Raw genomic sequence first — 19,372 nt, 5'->3', positions numbered from 1 at the left:
TGACTTATTTTACAAAAAAAATAAGTGAATAAATCATAGGGACAAAAAAGTCACTGTATAACAGGAACGACCTGTCATGGATTTGTAATTTAGAGATTATAAATATGTGCACACAGATTTCTAAATTAAGAGTACAGATTTATACATTGATCTTTTTTTCTCAGCTGACCGTCTTGCCAAAAAAGGCTTACCATATGAACAGGCCCCAAAAATAATATGTGCGTGGTCTACCGAAACCATCCCCACACTCCCTCCAGCAGGGGTGCTGAGATTCACTTAATTTGGACTTCCGCTTGGGGGCTAATGAAGAAACTAATTAAGTTTTGTCACAGAAATCTCTACAAAACAAGGAGTTCATGAAAGTAGTCTCCTCGATTTATCCTGTCGTACACCAATATAAACACTCGCAGGTGTCCGAGCAAGACTTGAACGCAGCACGTCTCGATACAGGAAGCCTTGAAACTTTTTTTGTGGTAAACCTGTTATCCTCCTCACTCAAACACGGTGCACGCCTGACATTTGTAAACGAGAAAAAGCAGAAGATGAATAGAAAGTGAAGACCCGCAGTCTGTGTCGAGTTGTGAAAACAGGAGGAGAGAGAGAGAGGAAGGATATATGCGACAGACAGACGGGCTGCTGACTTAACACTCAACATTTCTCTGTTACATTACAAGTGTTCGTTTGGCGGAGAGCCCGGTGTGTGTGAACGTCGAGATGTGGGAACAGGAGGAATTCGCAAAACATTGGAAGAATGAATTTCCCGACGGAGAAGTCCCCCGAATGGACCTGAACTCTGTAGAGGACATCGAGTCGGAGCTGGAAGCGTGTAAAAGCAACCTGAAGAGGCTCCAGAAAGCTTTGGAAAAGGAGAAATTCAAGGTGATTTACCTGCAGACCACCGTGGCTCGACAGAAGAGAAACGAGCCGGAAAGGTTTGAAGGAAAAGACGAAAACTTTAACGCGGACACCTTTAATAAGACAGGGGACCAGAGGAAGACGCAGAGTGATAGAGAAAAGCTGCCTGACTTTGGAGGAGGTGTGAAGCCCCTCGTCGCAGCTAAGCCGGTGGGGGTCATCGGCGGCCCCATGGCCCGGGAGCGGAGCAGGTTCAGCGGCAAGACAGGTAAGCCCGTCCCTATCCCCGTCCCGCCGAGGAAACCCAGCCCGGCCCAGACCTTCGTCCCTCCAACCAACGACAACGAGGGGAGCAGCGACCGGGATTATGAGGATACGGAGCTCAATGACAATTTCGTGAGGAATAACTTGTTGGCACCAAAGATTCTGGTGGGCAGGGACAGCCAGAGGACGCCGAGCACCCCAAGCACCCCGAGCACCCAGCGGGACAACCGTCGAGTTTGTCGCCACAGCAGGGACTTTGACTCTGGTGATGACTGCAGGTTGTCCCCATCCTTCCCGCATATTAACCGCAGAGCATCCCGCGGCTCTGGGTGCAGCACCCCTGACAGGAGGAGCGATGGGTACCTGAGCTCAGACCATGATGACTCCTCTTCTGCAGGTAATGATGTTAATGTTAATATGACCACTGATAGCATTACTGGTGATACAGTAAGAAACAAAAAATATAACCACACAATACTCAACTAACAACATACAAAATAATAAGACATAACACAACAGTGTAATGAGTCTTATTCTATACCAGAGGTTCTCAATCTCTTTAATATCAAGACCCTAAAGTGAAAATTAAACCACAGATCCCATTTGAGACCCCACTAAAACTCAGAAGAGCTAATACATTTTAATTGTAGCAGTAGGTAATACATAAGGTCACATATAAGTCAAACTACATTACATATGGCATTTTTCTCATTGACAAAACGTTTGTCAACCAATACAAATTAATTTGACTTGATCGCCTCAGTATACACAAATTGAAACACAGCTCTATATTTTAATGCAGTCTCATCCTCTGTCCTGCAATACACCATCTCCTACTGTACTATTGATCAACAATGTTAAGCTGCTGTGACGAGCCAACTCGTCCATTTGGATCAGACACCATGAAACAAAGAGACCCTACCTAAAAAGTTTGGCTTCAGACCAGGCTTAAATTGAGCTTCATGTGCTCTGTTGTTGTAGATATCTGACCTGATGTAAGGGAACTAATGCCTGTTAGATACTCATGCATGCAGTAGCACAAAGGCTTCTGCAACATGACACTATTCAGGTAGAGGCAAAACAGGAAAGTAAGCAACTACAATACAGATAAAGAAGTAATTTCCTGCTCCAGCATCTCTCTGACTTGGTTTCACTTCATCACCTACAGTGCATTAGTGGTTTACCTCAGACTGGGCCCAAGGTACTTATATAGTATGTGAGCAGAGAAGTTGCGTGCAGTCGCATTCGCATACATTTTCATTGTGTGAAGCAGGGCATTAATCTTTTAAAGACCAAGAGGATGTGGAAACTGGTTCCTGTAGCTAGACAAGAACAACTCTTTCTCTACAAAGTTCAACTCAGTTCAAAGTATTTATGTATGGAAGTCTTTATTACTGTTATTGAACACAAATAAAGCCTGCTCAAGTCAGTATATCAAACACCTTGTGGACTGTACCTCCTGCATGGTAACAAATGTTTCCTGTGTAGATTGGGTCAATGTTTCCATAAATATTGCAAATCAAGTGTTTTGACATCTTTTAGATCTTTTTTTGTTTTTGCTCCAACAGCAAAAAAACCCCAGCTGTAGTCTGATCTTTTCATAGCCGCTTTCATGTTTAGAAATGTGGCTCACATTGGTAATTCTTTTGGCCGTGCAACTGGATGTATTTGTTAAGATCAGATTCCCCTCCTGTAACCCCCTCCGATATGACCATCGAGCAGGTGCCGCTTGACGTCACATACCGTGAGTTCAGCGGTAGGTTAAGCACCACAGACACACACAGGATGACTCGGTGACATTTAAATGAGTAACGAAAATTTTCTGTAAACCTCACAGACAAGAGGTTGCTTTATGTGTCAGTGCATCACGAATAGATGCATTCAGGTGGAACAAAAGTCAAATTATTCACCAATGATTTGTGAGTAGTTGTAGTTTCATAAGACATGTGTGATGTTGTTACCATGGCACACAAAATCCAGTGTCTTCCCAGCTGCTGTAGAAGGCTTCTATGGGTTAAAGTAATAACATGTAGCACAAAGGCTCTGGCATTTCTGCAAGACCTCATTAGGAAAGTGTGGCAATATTGACCGAGATTGACTACGTGTGCTGAGTCAAAAATGAATGACTAACTTGAACATGTGAGTAGATTGAGGAAGGCAGACACAACTGTTAGTAATATTATGCCTGGATTAGTACTTTATTATGAGCTTTTCCTTGTGGCTTTATTGTTTTATGTGTTTATTGATGCCATTTAATGACAACAATATAATGATAAGTGTGATTAGCATTACATTAAATGGTCTGAATATATGAAAGGAGGTTGGGGAGATAACTGGATGAGACCTTCAGTAACAACCAGGAACCAGTGGTATGTCTGCTGACACTGGCAGAACTGATTTGAGGAAGGCGCTCGGCCTCAGTCGAGTTCGATGTCGAAATCACTCGAGGCAAAAGTGGAAAATTATATGTGTGTAATATCTGAGGGCCGTTATCTAAATTGCACCTTTTTTGTTGAAATGTCGTACTTTTATCAAGCAGACTGTGGGAGAAATGGCTCTAAAACAAAGTCGTCAGACGTGAGTCAAAGTGAAAGTCTCCTATGTCTGAAGAGATGGTGTCATAACTCAAATACAACAATGGATGAACAGTGAGAAAACACCTGCTGGGTTTTCTGTTAGTGACACACTGTTTATGCCAGTTTTGGGGTGGGGTGGGGTGGGGTGGGGGGTATTTTCCCATAAACCTGTGGGCCAGTAAGGAGAAGCACTTACTGTAAGTCTTTCAATCTGTTCCATCTTTGGTGTCTGACAGGATATCGATGCTTTGCTCTGACATCTAAGATAATCAGTGGAAAGACTCGATTGTGGCTAAAAACAATGGAGGGTTTGTGGAGCTGTGGGAAGAACTGGAGGCATTTTTTTGGGGGGCCTCTGCCCACTTGGCTGAGAGGTCAAGTTTTTCAATAGAAGTAACAGCAGTTGTCTGGCTCCCACTCCCACTTGGAATTATGGGATACGGCCCTCTCTCACTCTCACTCCCACTCCCACACGCACATGAACACCAGCGGTGGGCTCATGCCAAGGGGTCTTGCTCATGCCGATACTGTTGTGTTATGCGTGTTTGCTGGGAAGAGGTCGCCCATCAGGTCAGATGAGTCTGAAGCCATAGGTCTGGCCTCTCTGTATGGTTCCTGATTCACCTCTGAATCCCAGGACAGTGTTGCTTTAAAACTGGAGGAACTACACCTCTGTTATTGTTAGACTGTTGCAACAAGCTGTGTTGTGTTTTGATGATTTTGCTGATCCAAAAATCTCACCGAGTGAGTCTGAAAAGTGGACAAAAAAGCTATCACTGGTGTTTGTTTGGCATTAGTCTAGTCATGCCCGTGTGCAGCATGCAGTCCTCCATCAGACAATAATAAGAAGTGATGGATAGACTTTAGTTCTCAGTTTTTGGCTATTTTAAGCATTTAAATGGAGAAATATGTTTTTTTTTTTTAATTCAGTGACAGTAAGAATTTCGGTAGAATGAGGAAGGAATTGTGGCTTCAGTAGCTTGTTTATTTTTTATCCGACACAACATCTTTAATCTGCACAGGGAAATTCTGTGTGTGTTTATTTCTCCAGGCTTCACAGTCAAGTGTGATTACTCACTGTTTAATCTGTGATAAAAAAAAATGTTGGAAAGGGAAGTAGATGCGATAGTTTACATGAAGCTAATTGTTTCAATTACAGGAGCAGTGTTTTTCACCCCTTTGTCAACAGGATGGTCCAGCTGACAGTAATGTTTCCTGTTTCTGTATCACCTATAACACACTTCACTGCATAGCATATGGTATATCAGAAATAAACTAGCTTCCTGCATAATGTTCAACATGGTTCACCAACATTCAAATGTGAAGTAGTTTCACCAAGCAACACTATTTGAATATGAAAGTCTTTGTAACTTTTTGAGAACAAATGAGGCCTAAAGTGGACAATATAACAAAAACAGTATAGGCAAATGTTATGTTATGATGAGTCATCACTTTAATAGTAACCCCCAATAAGAGATATTTGAGTGGTTCTATGTGTTTTGGCTCTGGATGGTGGGTGTTATCATTTTGGAATAAAAGTCTTTGGAGTGAACATCTGGTCAAAACATACAATTAGAGAATAGCACTGAATGATACCGACTGTATGTGGGAAGTACTCTTCTAAGACCACACATGATTATGTGTAAAAGTAAAAACTAACTTTCTGATGATTTTGATTAGACGTGTAGCGTTGATAAATTGGTGTTAGAAGAGTCCTGTCAACATGTGCTCTGAGATAAAAAAAACTGGGAAACAAACCTGTTTCTGTCACTCTACTACAGAGCAATTCTCAAACACATATTTCTCCTTTCCCTCTCGAGGCTCTCTCTTACCTCAGACAAGCAGGGCTTGTCCGGGCCCGTCCTGAATTGCATGTGCAACAGGGAAACCAGGAGCTGTCATTATTTCCATTTTAACTCTATGTGCTGTAAACGTCAGCCCAGGCTGTTTGCTCTGTTTGTACGTGATTCATAAACCTGTGAATTGTAGTTTCCAGGCTGTGACACCTAGCTGTTGACTGTATGTGTTGAAGCCACTCCTGGTTTCTAAGTATTATTACTGGACAGTTTGACAGCTCAGTTACTACAGCGTCTTACTGCAAAGTGAAGGCTTTACACTGTAGCACACAATCCTCTGAGAATGTAGCACATCCCCACAAATCACAGTAAATCTCTCCCAAAACTCTGGCTCATCTCACTTATTTTCTAGGCAACACTGTTGGTAAGCTCAGGCAGACATGGCTGCTTCTGTGCTATGTCAGCCTTCTTTACAGTAGTACTTACACATAAAGGAGCTTATACAATGCTTCCTATTTTTCACAGGACACTAATCTAGTATGGACACTATTAGCTGATTTATTGAGTAATGAAAATGTTAGGCTTTGCTGCTTTTCTCTGTGTTATATGATTGTAGATTGCATGTTTACTGGCTCTGAAGGCCACAGAGTCAGTCAGGAGGCTCTGTGTGAACAGAAGGTGAGGAGGAGGAGGAGGAGGAGGGTTCTGTGTATCACAGAGGGACCCACACGCCTCTGTTCTCCAGATTCAAGAATGCTAAACTCTGGTAGGTTATACAGGAAGAATATATATGGGTAAGTGACAAATAAGGGTTGTCAAGATGAGCAATTCAAAACATCTTAAAAAATAATTTTAAAAGCAGCATCAAGTTTGTTAAAATGTACATTTTATATTTTTGTTGGTTTTATGTAATTTGAAATGACATTTGCACCATTTTTTAAACTAAAAGTAAGACTGATATGTCAAACCGTGTTACCACAAAAGAATGATCAATATTAAATATTTTATCCACCTACAGTGTGTACACAAATAATTACTTAATTTTGTAAAATGTAAATGGTTTCTGATTGACATTGACATTCATATGTTTATTTTCAAATTTTAACCCCTTTAAATTTGACTGAACCACATGGACACAAACACATGTCATTGACCTACAATAAGACATCTTTAATTCCACAGGCAATTCATTGATTTGCTAGAAACTCAGTAACACATAGTGCACAAAGTTTAGATGTTCAGACATAATTGGACAGATACACAAGTCAAACAAAGTCATCATATTTGATATTTTGTGGAAACTGCCTGATAGTGGTGTAACAGAACCTAGTTAATCTGTGTATCGTACACATCGCCCACCTACGGTTCAGCACTCATATGGAATGTGGGTTATTTGACGGTTTAGTGTCTCATTGAGGAAGTTTGGAAGTAAACTAACTGCTGTAGCTACAAATTGTGGACAGAGTATCTTTAACTTGGATTTTGAAGAGCAATAACCAAACCAGTGTCCAACAGGTCCGAAATGACATCTGCCGGTGTGTTTACATTCTGTTTTGGGTGTGTAGCTGCTAACTGGCGTCAGCTGTGAGTGTTTGTTTGGCTGCTCATTCGACCAGCAGCTCAGCTGCCGGATGAGATGCGTTTTCATGTTTGTAAGTTATGTTTTGATGATGTGGACACAGGCTGTTTTTTTCATTCGCCCCCAAGTTTAAAAGATGTGATCTGTTTCATCTCTACAGCCTGAAGTCTCAGAGCTGTAGACACTGGCAGACACTTTGTACCTACCACTTTGTTTTCCTGTGTGCACCTTCTTTTTTTGATTTTGTACCAAATTATTGATTTTGGCAAACCACCCACTCTGATGTCTCTGATAGATTTCTCATTTTGAACTTCACCTCCATCTAAACAGCAACTGTCAACCCTCAAGCAACTCTGACCCACATGTGAGCTCTTTTGGGCTCAATACAGTTGCACAAGAAACATTTAGTAGCCAAGAATCCAATTATGTTTGATCCCATATCTCCCACACAGTTCTTTCTATATTGACATAAACCTACTCAGATGAAAGCTAAGACTTGGCACTTTAACATAGTAATCATTACTTTATCTCAAATTGAATGTGCTGGAGCAAAGAGCCTGAAGAACAACAAATGTGTAATTAGCCCCGTCCTTTTCTAAAACACATCCGCCTTCAATGATGATCCAATGATTACATCCAACAAAACTAATTGGAGGACACATTATGGTTTTAAGACATCTGAAGGAAGAAAGCTGGGAAATGATTGAAGGAGATGATTCATCAGGTGGAGTTTTGTCTTTCTTGCAACAACCAAGAGCCAGGGAGCTTGTGATAAATTACATCTCACACATCTCAAATTCAGTTTCAGTTTCACAATGATGCATTGCTGCCCTGGAAAGCTTTAATTTTATACTTTGCTGATGCAGGCACCTGAAGATTCTAATACATGTTGTCTACGAGATTCTTCAGATCTAAAAAGTCCTCAAAGTGAAAACATTCAAAGAAGCTATGGCTTTAAATTCTCAAAACTAAAACCCTATTTATGGTTTAACTTGTCCCCGTGTTACTAAGGTGATGAATTAGTTTTGGTGGTTGTGCAGGGAGGCACACAGGATGTCTCAGTAACAGAAGAGTAAGTGTGGGTTTTGCAGCATCAGTACTTCTTCATGAGATGGATGCAGGAGTGAATGCTGGTGTGCATGTGGAAGCCTTGACCTTAGTTCTGTATCAGAGGTGTGAAGTGCTATTCACATCTCGTGCATGTGCACAGGGGTCGTGATATATGTGGTGGTGCATATATATCCATATCCTGTTCACTCTAAATCAGTTGTCATTGTTCTATTTGTCATAACAACCTACAGTAATACACTTAAAACATATGGCTGACATTAGTCTATATTTTTCGAATTGTCAACAAATGATCCAAATCAGCAATGAACTGATCCTACTTACAGGTATTGTGTGTATATCCAAAGTCTGATAGATCTTATTCCTCACTGTAGTTTGTCTTTGCAGCCATTTCTAAAAAAGCTGTCGTCATGGTAATCATTGTAATGAAGAAGCATGTCACCCAGTGCAACGGTGTATCTCACTCACATATATTTAATAGTTTTTGGAAAACAGTAGGATCAATTCATTGTTATCCTTTTAACCTGGTGATTTAAACAGAACAGTTACTTGTACAGTTACTTGTAAGGGACTTTTTTCCACCACAGCAGGATTTCCCTCTCATGTTTGAATGAATCACAGCCTAGTTGCCGTCACCTCACAAGAAAGTGCTGTAATGCAGTTTTGTCTGTCTCCTGTAGCCGTCTGATGTCAGCAACCTCAATCACTGACTGCTGACACTGTGATGAGTAATGAAAGCAGTTGAGGCACTAGACCCATGCATGACCATGACTAGGGCTGGGCAATATATTGATATTATATCATTATAGTGATTTGTTAAAATTATATCCCTACAATTTTGTTGTGATATTGAGTTATTTGGTAAAAGAAAAACATATGAAATATGATTTTATCTATAGCACAGCCTTAACCATGATTCATTAGTTAATGTGTAGATTGTGACAGATTAAAAAGTGATATTAAAGGTACAGTGTGTAGAATTTAGTGGCATCTAGCAGGATGGACTTATCAGAAATGGAATATATATTCATAAATATGTTTTAATCAGAGTAGAATCCCATGAAAATGACTGAGCCCTTTATATCTACATAGAGAGGTGGTGCTCTTCTGTGGAGGCCACCATGTTTCTACAGTAGCCCAGATTGGACAAACCAAACACTGGCTTGAGAGAGGGCCTTTAGTGGTTTTCATGAGATTTGTGGCCACCGTAGATTCTCTCACATGCTTAGAAGGGGAGCGGGAGGGCTATTCAGTTAGTTGCAATCTGCAACCTCACCGCTAAATGCAACTGTATCCTATTCACTGTGCCTTTAAATAAAGATTAGGTTTTATTTAGGTTTTATTTAAGAATGTCAGTGGTTAATCAGTTACCCACTGAGAATATTTTTGATGCAGGTCTACAGGTTCATTTGCATACACCACTTGGTGCTAAATTTTGGTACCTTGTGGGACTGAGAATAAACACAGCCTTGAAATTAGTTTTAAACACACACATTTACTCACCGAAGCGTCTCACACAGAGGCTCCATCACTGACAGCAGCACCAACCTGCAGCTATAAAGAGATATAACGGATCCAGTTTTCCAACCTGTATGTTGGCTAGCATCTTTAGCATAGCCATGCTGTACTGTTTGTGGCCAATTTGAAGGTAAAAATGTGCAGCTGTGGTGTCTCCTGTTCAACAGCACTGTGTTTGTTAGGTAACTGCGCTCTGAAAGACTTTACGGTGAAGATATTAAGTCACACAGATGATGGACTGTTAGTTTAGCATGCTAATCGTATGGTTTATCTATAGCAAAAACATAGGTGTTACTTAGGCCATCACCCAGTTGGTGTGCTGAATGACTGAGACTGATATGCTGCCAATATAGTATAGTATAGGTTGACGGATTTTAGGTTAGTTTGGTTAGCCTGAATATGTTACACCATTGAAAGCTACCTTGATTTAAATGCATTTAAAACACTTTGAGGTGAAAAAGGATGAGCTAAAAGTCAAGCTAGCTACGGCAGACAAGCTAGCTCTGACAATTCTCACAAACAAAAGCTTCAACTTTTCTTATTAACAGATTATTATCTGGTTTATGGGTACTGGTTATTTATTTAACCAAATGAACCAAAACCGACATCCTTAGTTTCATTATGTGACTTTCTTCTGACAGTTTCACTTTTGCGGTATCACATAGTAAAGTAGAACAGGAAAATAGAGTATCACAGCACAGTTAGTCTGTACTGTAGATCCTGGCAACAATATGTACTTAAGCCAATAAAGAAGAGCTTTGTTAATGCTTACTGATTTCCCACCAGCTTACTGTTCATCAGACGTTGGCAAGTGCCCTGAGTGTGTGTGTATGTGTGTGTGTGTGTGTGTGTGTGTGTGTCCATTCCGAGAATCAACAAAGGCGTGGACCTCCCAGGGGTTCATAATTAGGGACATGGCTATGCTCGAAAGGTTTTCACATTAGGAGGAGCAGGCAGAGTTTACAGGCCAGTGGAGGTGACGGTCATCTTGCCACAAAGCCTTACTCTTCATCCACTAGCGAAACCAGCCCCCCTGCGGCTACTGTTCCCATCTCCCTTGTGACAGGGCTGAGCTGCTATATCCCTCACTCACCCTCTTGTCCTCAGCCAACCCATTTTTAAATAAAGCCTAGGCAAACAAACTGAGCCCTGCTATCACTTACCGAGTTTCCTTCAGATTGCATGGTGGGATAGGGACAGGAAATGCAGACTCATTCTCGATGTGAAATCCTCTCCACTTAAACCAAGTCGAGAGGAGCAGCTCTAAGATAAAGGGGTGTGAGGGTGGTGGTTTTCCTGTCAGTTAACTGATTCATACAGGTCTGTTGTGGCTCTGCTAAATGAATATGAGGTGTCTTCGATGACAGTGACGTCAATTATGGTACTAAACAGCATGTTAGCCTGTGGGTTTTCAGGATAGTGAAAACACAGATTACATTTAGCTACAATCAACGCACCACATGACTCTGCCGACTTCTGGCCTGCAAACTGAGAGCAGAAGAAGAGACTGGCTTCATCCTGTTCCTTCTTAAAGGTTCCAAGTTTCTGTTTTTCTCCCTTGTTCTCTTTCCTTTTTTTTTTTTTTTTTTTTAAAGTTGATCTGATTTTGGATCACATATTAATTTAAGGCCTGTATGGTCCTGATCAGACCTCTTTGTGTTTTGCACTGTGGCTGATGCAGGATTTGAATTCATTTTACAGTCCCGATCATTATAAGTGTCCCTCGATATGAGTGTGAGCTACATTTCTTGTGCTTCATGAAATCACAGCTCAATTAAAGCTCATTTATACTTTAATATCTGTGATTTCTTAATTTGATGATGTCGACGTTACAGACGCAGCTCATATGCAGATACACGCCAACAGCTCACCCCTTGTTTTTTTCTTTTTTTTCTTCTTTTTTTTGTTTACAAAACTTCCTCTCAGACTGAAATCAGAGAAAGCACCAGGCCACTTCTGATTGGCTGACTTCTATGGCTGCCATGGAGACCTCTGTGCGGTGTGTGTGTGTGTGTGTGTGTGTGTGTGTGTGTGGTAAGGTGCTGGTGTGTGTGCACAGTGCGTATGAGCCCACAAAGCCATGTATTCTTCTCTGACACACTGTAAGTGGGTGTGCATGGCCACATATCAGATGCGCAGCTACTCCCACTTTGACTAGAGGGGGTCGATGCAACAGCAACAACATGATGATGCACTCCCAGAACTGCTGAGGGTATCGATTCTTAAAGAGCCCTGTGTGTAGGCCTGAAAGATAGTGTGGATGCATCTCACCTGAGTCTGATGTGTCTAATAAATGTCAAATTTGGTCAAACATTCTTGTTTATCAAATGTTTCAGTCATGTCCTAATGTATGAATAATTCATGCACCAGGATTTTTTTTTGAAAATATGAGCAGAAAACCTAATTTAGCTCATTAGCTGGAGCTGAGAGTTGGGTAATGACATGGTAATGAGTGGGACCTGTTATTCCACACCAGACACAGGAGGTGAACAGGTGATGCACAATTTTAGGGTGCTTTTTTTAATGTGTATGCCACTTGTTGCAGAAGGAAGCGGTATGCAATAGTCGGCAGTGGCAGCCTTGGTCCAGTGGTCAACATCTGCTTACTCAGACTGGGCACAATTTGAGTTTTTGTCCCTTTTAACTTGTTCCTTTTTTTTTTTAGCTGTTTGGTACAATTTCATGCATTCGAAGAGCTTTGTCATGTTGGTTTTTTTTTAACCAGCAAATCCTACTGTTTCCTCATGCCTAGTGCAGCGAAGCTCAAGAAGGACAAGCCCTATTTTGTATTTGTCACTGTGCTCTTAACTAACTCTGATAACAGTGTACTAAATGTTCAGTAAAAGTGTTGTGATCGCACTCTACTGTTGGTGTCTGAATGTCAGGCTTGTGCTCTCCCTTCTGGCATGTGAAGCTCTCACGGTGACAGTGTTGCCATGTCCAGACCAGAGGGGGAAACTACTCTCATTGGCTTTGTGGATCATCACCTCCATATTAAAGGGATTTGGCTCCCACTCAGAGCTTTTTAGCTTTCATAGCTGTCACAGCAGGAGCTGTTCCGATTACGTGACTTTTTTCATTGGCACTGAACCCAGCGTATTCTTTCTCAGCTCCGCAAGACACAACTTCTTGCCAAACCTTTGTCACTCCATTCTCAAGAAAGCAATCTCAGTAGTTGGCCGCACACAGGGGGGGGGGGGGGGGGAATTAATGGAGTGTTGGTTTAGAATAATGGGTTTGAACACCTTTGCTATAAACATGAATGTAGTCTCGCTTCTCCCAGTGTGCTCTGGTTGTTATCTTAAGTACATCTTTTACTACGCTCATCACTTTCACTTCTTATTTCTGGATGAAAATGGCAACAGACAAAGAAAACCGACAAATTAACATATGGCTGTGGATAGAATGTTTTTATGGGTGCTTTCTGTTTAGTTTAGGCTTGCTCACTGGTTATCTGACTCGGACCGTGTCAGAGAAAGGAAAAGAAGTGCTTGAGTTTCAGGTCACCGGAGCTCCCACTGTGGATATTGAATGTCACTACGATCCCGTGTGGAAACAAGAGCTACACAGAGCCCCCGGGTCAAGACATAACATTACACTGAGGATGAGATCACTCCACAGTAGAAAGTTGTCTACTTATTCTATTCTGTTGAGTTTATCTGCTCTCTCAGTGTTGAGAGCCTCTCTGCAGAATCAGGCGGTATTTATTGGTGCATTCTCATAATTGCTTTCTAGCCACAAGGTCTCTGCAAATGAATTGAGAGCAATGCGACAGAGCGCTGTTTGCTCGCAGGATGTGATTTGAGGCCACTCTTTCTCCAGCTCTGCTACCTTCATTTTTACTGAGAGGTTAATGCTTTGTATTTGGTTGTTGCTATGATTTCATGGTACGGAGGGTTACTTTTTTAAGACATTTATTTGTTTTCCTCCTCGTATCATGTCTATCTGTCCTGAGCAGTCAGCTGTTGGTTTGTTCTTCCTCTCACCCCGTGATGTATACCAGAGAGTAAAGTAGTTTGTTTTATCTTGGAGCAGAACTGTACAGATGGCAGTAAGGTGTGATAAATGACAGAGGTGCTTTTTTTTTTAAACAAGGCTCTCTGGTCCAGACACAATCCACACATAACTGAAAATAACTCTGGAGAGAGAGAGAGAGAGAGAGAGAGAGAGAGAGAGAGAGAGAGAGAGAGAGAGAGAGAGAGAGAGAGAGAGAGAGAGAGAGAGAGAGAGAGAGAGAGAGAGAGAGAGAGAGAGAGAGAGAGAGAGAGAGAGAGAGAGAGAGAGAGAGAGAGAGAGAGAGAGAGAGAGAGAGAGAGAGTCTGTTTTGCAGTCAACGTCCCTCTCATTTGTCAGTGAGTGTGTGTGTGTGTGTGTGTGTGTGTGTTGTATTCTGTCCCGCTGCAGTTAAACTGACTGAAGAGGTGCAGCGAACGGCCTGGTGGGAGGGAGCCAGTCCCTCTGCAGCTCCAGACCATGCACCAAGCACCCTGTGTTACACATTATCAATAGCTGTTTAAAAGCTTTTATTTCCTAATTCTTTCAAAAACTTGCAAGAACTGAGAACTAATATTTCTACATGCTTTAAATCTTTTTTGAGCAATAACTTGAGCCACTGTCACATAATATAAGACTTAAAGGTAAACAGGTGAATGGTCCCGCATGCTCAAACATTTATGGGACATAATGTGGAAGGGAGTCAGGTGGGCATAACGGGATGGTGAAGAGATGGACAGCGCCCTCATGTGGACATCTTTAACAGTGAAGTTTTGTTGTGATGCATTTGTGTTCATTCAAACTGAACTTGTTGCTTATATTTTCATTGCATTTAAAGATGTTTCCTACAGTGACCATATTCTCAGTATAGTTTCACATTGGCTGCAACCTTTGAAAGAACAAATTAGGCTGTGAGAGGCAGACCTGCTGATAAACATCAAACTCAGCCACTGTGTTCACTTCCTGTTGCGGATAGCAGATCAGAGAGACTGTACTGAAAAAGAGAGCCAGGTGAAGTGAAAGAAACTATCACTGGTTACTGTCATTGCAATAAAACCTTTGAGAATAAAAAGCCAATCAGAGTAATTTATCAAAGCACCTGGTCCACAAGTATAAGCATGTAGAAAAGTGATGTTGTCATCTGCTTTGCTTCTGTCTCCCTTCCACCACTGTTATTTTTTTACACAACCACAACCAGCAATGAACAAGCTGAAACAAAAGCTGTGAGTATGTAGGTGCTTTAAATGTTTAGCTTAGTTTGCCACTTGTATTAAAAGCAGCCCAGTTCTTGTAAACTTAGCTGCTGACTAAGACAAACCAGCCTCCTCTCTACCAGAAGTACCTGCAGACAGACTGATACTGACTAATGTCTGTTCTTCATTCCTTCTAAACTTAGACTTAGACATATTAGATCTCTTAGCAGTGAGATATTGTTGAGTTTATATTGTGGCTTTGCTGTTGTAAACATGTTGCTGCTCTGGAAGGAATACTAGGTTATATTTAAGAAAAACCAATGCTGATCCTGTTCTGAATTAGGATTACCTCAGGACATTGTTAACTTTTTTTGTTTCAAATCTCGCTAATGTCTGAGTATACTATGACAAATCTTTTGTGGGGGGAGAAATCCCCCAGAACTCCCAGACTGTGTTGAGGCATTTTATTTTAGACATTTATTACACTTATCTGGTGTCAGATACTCACATCAGTTATCACACACACGACTGTGAACATAGATGAACCTGCCTGGAACAAATCTAAGCCAGTTTTAAATGATAGGTCCTGACGTAGACTTTGCATGCACAAGAGCTTATGCTGAAATAATCCCACTGTACTCCCAACAACTCCTCCTTTAGATTTATAATCATCACACCCACTGATGGTCTTAGCAAAAGGTCCTGAACTTGTGTTGACTGAATCTAAACACTAGAGTGCAGTAGTTCTTTATGTAGACACCAGTGCCTTCACTGTACTGGCTGTCCACCTTAAAGATTGTGTGTGTGTGTGTGTGTGTGTGTGTGTCAGCTTTTCAGTTTATAGGCAGGCATCGGATGAAACCAATCATTCAGAAATTAATCTGTGGAGTGCACACACTGCACCATTGTGTTTATTTTACACACACACACACACACACACACACACACACACACACACACACACACACACACGCACACGCACACGCACACACACACACATATTGCTTTGCATAAACAGACAGTGTGTTTCTTTATGGAGCAGTCTTATCTCCTCTCCGGGTATGTTTTAAAAATGGCAAACAAGCTCACTGTTTAAGTGTGTCTGTGAAAGCAACAAACACTAATGATGAACAAACAGCATCAATAACACATGAGACGTAGTATGTGTGTATGTGGAAGGGTAATGCTCCTTATTGGTGTCCGCCCAATCACAGCATGATTCAGATGATTTCCACATTGACCTCAATAGATCAAAGTGAATTCAGCTGGCAATGGATGAATACTCCATACACTCTCTCTCTCTCTCTCTCTCTCTCGCTCTCTAGCTCTCTCTCTCTCGCTCTCTCTTTCCCTCTCTGTCGCTCTCTCTTTCCTCGATCTCTTTGTCCCTCCTTCTGTCTTTCTCCCTGACAGAAGCAGGAGAAAGATTATATTTAAAGAAGCTTTATCTTATTATAAATCACAAGCTGGTTTAATATAGAATTGGGACGCACACATGCACACACTGATATGTCACAGTGGTCGGCCAGACAGGGTCGTTCCACATAATTGGATGTTGAGGGAGTTAAGGGGGGATATTCAGGGCAAATGAGGTGAGCGGAGACCTCGCCTTCCAGAGCACTTGCTGTTATATACACACACACAGGCACACTATGGCTCGGTATGCATTTGACCCTTTTTGTACCCAGATCTAGAAAAAAATAAAGTTTGTTTGGTTTCGCTCACAGCCAATCACTGTGAGAGTTGACTTAATGTGACGTGTGATTGGCCCACTGCCGCAGCGGCTACAACTCATACAGTCTGTGGCGGTGAAGTCAAGCGTGGTGTATTTGATGGAGTTGGCAGTTCAGCGTGCTGAGATGCCACAAAAATTAATATTTTAATATTTTGAACACTTTCAAAATGCGTTGGTGTAAAAATCATTCGGATGGGGAGGGGTGGTGGGATTTAATGCAACTGAATGCTTCCATTCACATGATGGTATCGAATGAAGTAAGAAAAAAAATGGTATTCATTGAAGTACTTTAATGGTATTGATAGCCCACACACACACACACACACACACACACACACACACACACGACAGTACTTAGTATTAATTGTAGCTTTGTGAATCTCATAAAAAGCTAACGGCTCAATAGGTCATGTAGTATTAACAATTAAAGTCATATAAAGGAATTATTATTGTAATAACACACACAAACACATACACACACCGACACACATGGAGGGGGAAGAGTAGCGGAGGAGGAGATGGGAGAATCAGAGGAGAGCTAATTGTTAGATGAATGACTCTTTCACACTGATAAAAACTTGAAGTGATGGATTACAACAACACAGAAGAGAGACAAATGACTTATTTGTGCAGTTGAGATGAAAAAGAAAACCCAAGAGGCTCATTACACCGTTTCACCTAAAAAAAAAAAGGAAGCAAATAACAAGCGATAAAAAAATAAAAAAAACGCCCCAGATGATTTCAGGCATTCCCATTTAACAAGCAGACATTCATCACTAGGGTGCACTCCGGGCTTTTTAATAATGCATAGTCATGGCTCGTCCACACTCCCATCTCCCCCAACCCCCAAAACAAAGGAACGTGCAGGAAATGCACAACTAGAGAGAATCATTCATCTCAAAGGAGTGTGAGAGTTCTTCACAAAGGGCTGCGTGCAGTGACAATCAGAAAACACTGTTACATAGGAAGCTGGACTTAAATCAATATTCTTTTAGTTGTTATTTGATTAAGTGATTAAGTTTCTCCATAAATTTTAGGAAGTAAGTGAACAACCATGTTTTCCCTTTAGCTTCCTTCTTTAATAATCTGATAATATTGGCAGTTTTGAAGTAGATAAATGCAGTTTAAATGCCAACTCTTGCAAAAATGCTGCGCTGTCAAGTGTTCACTATGTTTAATTTCTCTCTCTGCCAGGAATGATTTCAGTCAGCGTGAATTATTTGTGTTTTTTGTAAATTCAGTTTTGCTCCAGTGCTTCATTTGGCTTTTTTCTTTTCTTTTTGTTTTGTTTTTTTGAAGCTACTCATATGGAAACACAGCTGTCTATTTCCTCTGTGTTTGTGTAGCCCCTCGCTCTTTCACTCTCATGTTCATACACACACACACACAAACTGGTAGCGCTGGAAAACATTTTTGAAGAGTGGGAGTGAGGGTGGTGGTGTTGGTTGGGGGGGTGGGGGGTGGGGATCATCATGCAGGAGCAGGTTGTTAAAAAGTAGATCGGGCTTTCAGCGTTTCCGGTAGACTTTCTAATCATGTACCAGTCGGTGTTCCAGTGTCAGGCCAAAGGGGATCAGAGAGAGAGTGGGGGCAGAGTGGCACTAACTCTCTGTGGATGCTGCCCTGCAGGGCTGGTGTGTGGTGGTGAGTGGAAAATTAGTGCTATCAACAAACCCCCCCCCCCCCCCCCCCCCTCTTTCACACCCACCCTTCCTTTTCAATCCCCCAGGCCTGAGGTTTGGGTCGAAATGTTGGGGAACAGTAAGAAGGGTAGATCTGGGTGGGGTTGGTAGAGTAGGGTGGGGCTGGAGTGGGTGGTATCTGGGTAGAACAGAGAATATGGAGGGGTGGGAGGTTGGTGGATGGCCGTTTGATTGGCTGGTGGGACCCTCTGCTGCCTAATTATACATGCACACAAACACACACACACACTAGCCTTGTAATGACAGTCCCGTCTCCTTCCAGCCTACATGGCAGAAAATGTGCATCCATTGAAATGTCATGTTGAGAACTAGAAATAATTAGTGTAAATGTTCCTTTTTGATGTTGCTGATTGATGTAACACACTAACAGAGCAGCCTACAGCCTGTTCATGGAAGCTCTTACATTTGCATTCTGTAAACACAGTTTGTCTGGTAGGTCTCTGCTATGAATAACAGCATATTATAATAACAAGAACAGTGTTATTATGATCACATAATTATGATAGTGTTGGTGCTCTGTTGGGATTAATCAAGAGCTATAATTTCCCGAAATCAGGTTTTTTAAGAATTATTTTGACCTTTTCATTAGTTTATCAGAGCAGATTTAGATCACAGGATATGTTTATTCTAACACAACCTCTAGTTTACTCAGAGCAGAAGCTCTGAGTAAACTGTCAGTGTCTACACAAGATGCATTCAGATGCAGCATTGAGTATAGGTCATCTGATGTTCTGGCAGCCCAACTCACAATCACTGGTAGTTACATGTGTGAAATGGAAGAAAATAGACTTGATGAATAAAAATACACTTTGAAATTATATGAAAAATTAGTGAGACTTTTATAATTTCGCTTAATTGTGAATGTTTGTATGTGTTGCTATCAACAAAAAATAACCTGGGTTACACTCTCCCACTAAACTGCATGAGTATCTGCATGCACATTAGTCACACATCACTCCACCCACCACCAAGTAAATTCTCAACCTGGGGGAGACCCTGTGCATGTAGTAGATAATATTGCTAGTCGGCTCCTAACAGAAGCTAAATGACACAATTAAGTTCAAGTATATTGTCATATACATTTAAAATGGC

The 19,372-nt window shown here is 41.4% G+C and overlaps 1 protein-coding gene across 1 annotated transcript in view; it reads left to right on the top strand.

Moving 5' to 3' along the window:
- The first annotated feature begins 527 nt into the window (after nucleotides 1-527).
- abr (ABR activator of RhoGEF and GTPase) overlaps nucleotides 528-19,372 on the top strand; it is a 132,454-nt gene continuing 113,609 nt past the window's right edge. The window contains exon 1 of the mRNA XM_062432728.1: nucleotides 528-1,516. Coding sequence (XP_062288712.1) covers nucleotides 715-1,516 — 802 coding nt within the window. The 5' untranslated portion in view covers nucleotides 528-714. The remainder of the gene's footprint in view (nucleotides 1,517-19,372) is intronic.

Source organism: Scomber scombrus, chromosome 14, assembly GCF_963691925.1.
Source record: "Scomber scombrus chromosome 14, fScoSco1.1, whole genome shotgun sequence".
NCBI lineage: Eukaryota > Metazoa > Chordata > Actinopteri > Scombriformes > Scombridae > Scomber > Scomber scombrus.
The sequence above is the reverse complement of the archived record's forward strand: the minus strand, read 5'-3'. Positions and strand labels throughout refer to the sequence as shown.